The sequence below is a fragment of the Garra rufa genome, chromosome 14 (genome assembly GCF_049309525.1).
Source record: "Garra rufa chromosome 14, GarRuf1.0, whole genome shotgun sequence".
Classification (NCBI taxonomy): domain Eukaryota; kingdom Metazoa; phylum Chordata; class Actinopteri; order Cypriniformes; family Cyprinidae; genus Garra; species Garra rufa.
Window position 1 is genome coordinate 3,781,804 of NC_133374.1, and position 2,500 is coordinate 3,784,303.

The 2,500-nt window shown below is 18.3% G+C and overlaps 1 protein-coding gene across 1 annotated transcript in view; it reads right to left on the reverse strand.

Annotated features, from left to right (window-relative positions):
• The window catches only part of LOC141285238 (eukaryotic translation initiation factor 4 gamma 1-like), a 44,963-nt gene that overhangs the window by 28,455 nt on the left and 14,008 nt on the right, over positions 1 to 2,500 (reverse strand). The window contains exon 6 of the mRNA XM_073818278.1: positions 2,365 to 2,500. This exon is cut by the window's right edge and continues 11 nt beyond it. Within this exon, the coding sequence (XP_073674379.1) occupies positions 2,365 to 2,500 (136 nt within the window). The remainder of the gene's footprint in view (positions 1 to 2,364) is intronic.

The window sequence follows — 2,500 nt, forward strand, 5'->3', positions numbered from 1 at the left end:
AATATTTACATATTAGATACGGTTTTTATTTTACAGTAAAATATAATAATATTTTGTGATTTTATTAAATAATAATAATAATAACAAAAAATCTGACTAGATTGTGCATCCCTACAAACAAGCACAGCAAATCCAAAATATTTTGTAAAATATAAGAATAATATTTCTTATTTTGTAATTTTATTAAATAATAATAATAACAATATCTGGCTAAATTGTGCATCCCTACAAAAAACACAGCAAATCCATAACATCAAATAAATAAACATATCACAGAAAAACAAAAACAAAAACTTTAAAATATTATAAAATGGTATACTATTATATTAAAATTCTTACATATGATTTTTTTATTTTACAGTTAAATATTACAATAGTAATATTACAATAATAATATTTCTTATTTTGTAATTTTAAAATAATAATATAAATAATAATAATAACAATATCTGGCTAAATTGTGCATCCCTACAAACAAGCACAGCAAATCCATAACTTCAAATAAATAAATAAAAATATTAATAAAATAAAACATAAAAAAACTTAAAAATATGATACAAAAGTTTACTATATTAAAGAAAAAAGTTTTTTTTACTTTACAGTAACATATTCAAACAGTCATATTTCTTATTTTTGTTAATATTTTATTAAGTAATAATAATAATAATAATAATAATATCTGGCTAAATTGTGCATCCCTACAAACAAGCACAGCAAATCCATAACTTCAAATAAATAAATAAAAATATTAATAAAATGAAACATAAAAAACCGTAAAAATATTATACAAAAGTTTATTACATTAAAAAAAAAAAAAAAATAAAGTTTTTTACTTTGCAGTAAAATATTCAAATAGTCATATTTGTTATTTTGGTTAATATTTTATTCAGTAATAATAGTAATAATAATAATAATAATAATAATAATAATAATATCTGGCTAAATTGTGCATCCCTACAAACAAGCACGGCAAATCCATAACTTCAAACAAATAAATAAAAATATTAATAAAATAAAACAAAAAAAAAAAATTAAAAATTATTTTACAAAAGTTTACTATATTAATTTTTTTTTTAAAGTTTTTTAACTTTACAGTAAAATATTCAAATAGTCATATTTCTTATTTTGGTTAATATTTTATTAAGTAATAATAGTAATAATAATAATAATAATAATATCTGGCTAAATTGTGCATCCCTACAAACAAGCACAGCAAATCCATAACTTCAAACAAATAAATAAAAATATTAATAAAATAAAACATAAAAAAAAAAATTAAAAATTATTTTACAAAAGTTTACTATATTAAATTTTTTTTAAAAAGTTTTTTAACTTTACAGTAAAATATTCAAATAGTCATATTTCTTATTTTGGTTAATATTTTATTAAGTAATAATAGTAATAATAATAATAATAATAATAATATCTGGCTAAATTGTGCATCCCTACAAACAAGCACAGCAAATCCATAACTTCAAATAAATAAATAAAAATATTAATAAAATGAAACATAAAAAACCGTAAAAATATTATACAAAAGTTTATTATATTAAAAAAAAAATAATAATAAAGTTTTTTACTTTGCAGTAAAATATTCAAATAGTCATATTTGTTATTTTGGTTAATATTTTATTCAGTAATAATAGTAATAATAATAATAATAATAATAATAATAATAATAATAATAACAATATCTGGCTAAATTGTGCATCCCTACAAACAAGCACAGCAAATACATAACTTCAAATAAATAAATAAGAATATTAATAAAAAAAAAAACATAAAAAAAGTAAAAATATTATACAAAAGTTTACTATATAAAAATAAAAAAAAGTTTTTTACTTTACAGTAAAATATTCAAATAGTCATATTTCTTATTTTGGTTAATATTTTATTAAGTAATAATAGTAATAATAATAATAATAATATCTGGCTAAATTGTGCATCCCTACAAACAAGCACAGCAAATACATAACTTCAAATAAATAAATAAAAATATTAATAAAAAAACATAAAAATATTATACAAAAGTTTACTATATTAAAAAAAGAAAAGAAAAAGTTTTTTACTTTACAGTAAAATATTCAAACAGTCATATTTCTTATTTTGGTTAATATTTTATTAAGTAATAATAATAATAACAATATCTGGCTAAATTGTGCATCCCTACAAACAAGCACAGCAAATCCATAACTTCAAACAAATAAATAAAAATATTAATAAAATAAAACATAAAAAAAACTACAAAAGTTTATTATATTAAAAAAAATTAAAGTTTTTTACTTTACAGTAAAATATTAAAATAGTCATATTTCTTATTTTGTTTAATATTTTATTATGTAATAGCAGTAATAATAATCATACCACTTCTGCGGCATCCAGCTCTTTCTGCTTCTTCTCAAAGGTTTCATCATCATCTTTGTCCTTCTCAAACTCTTTCTGACAACGATTCAGCAGCAGCTTCCTGAAATTCACCGTCACGGCAGGTTTATCCGTGGTG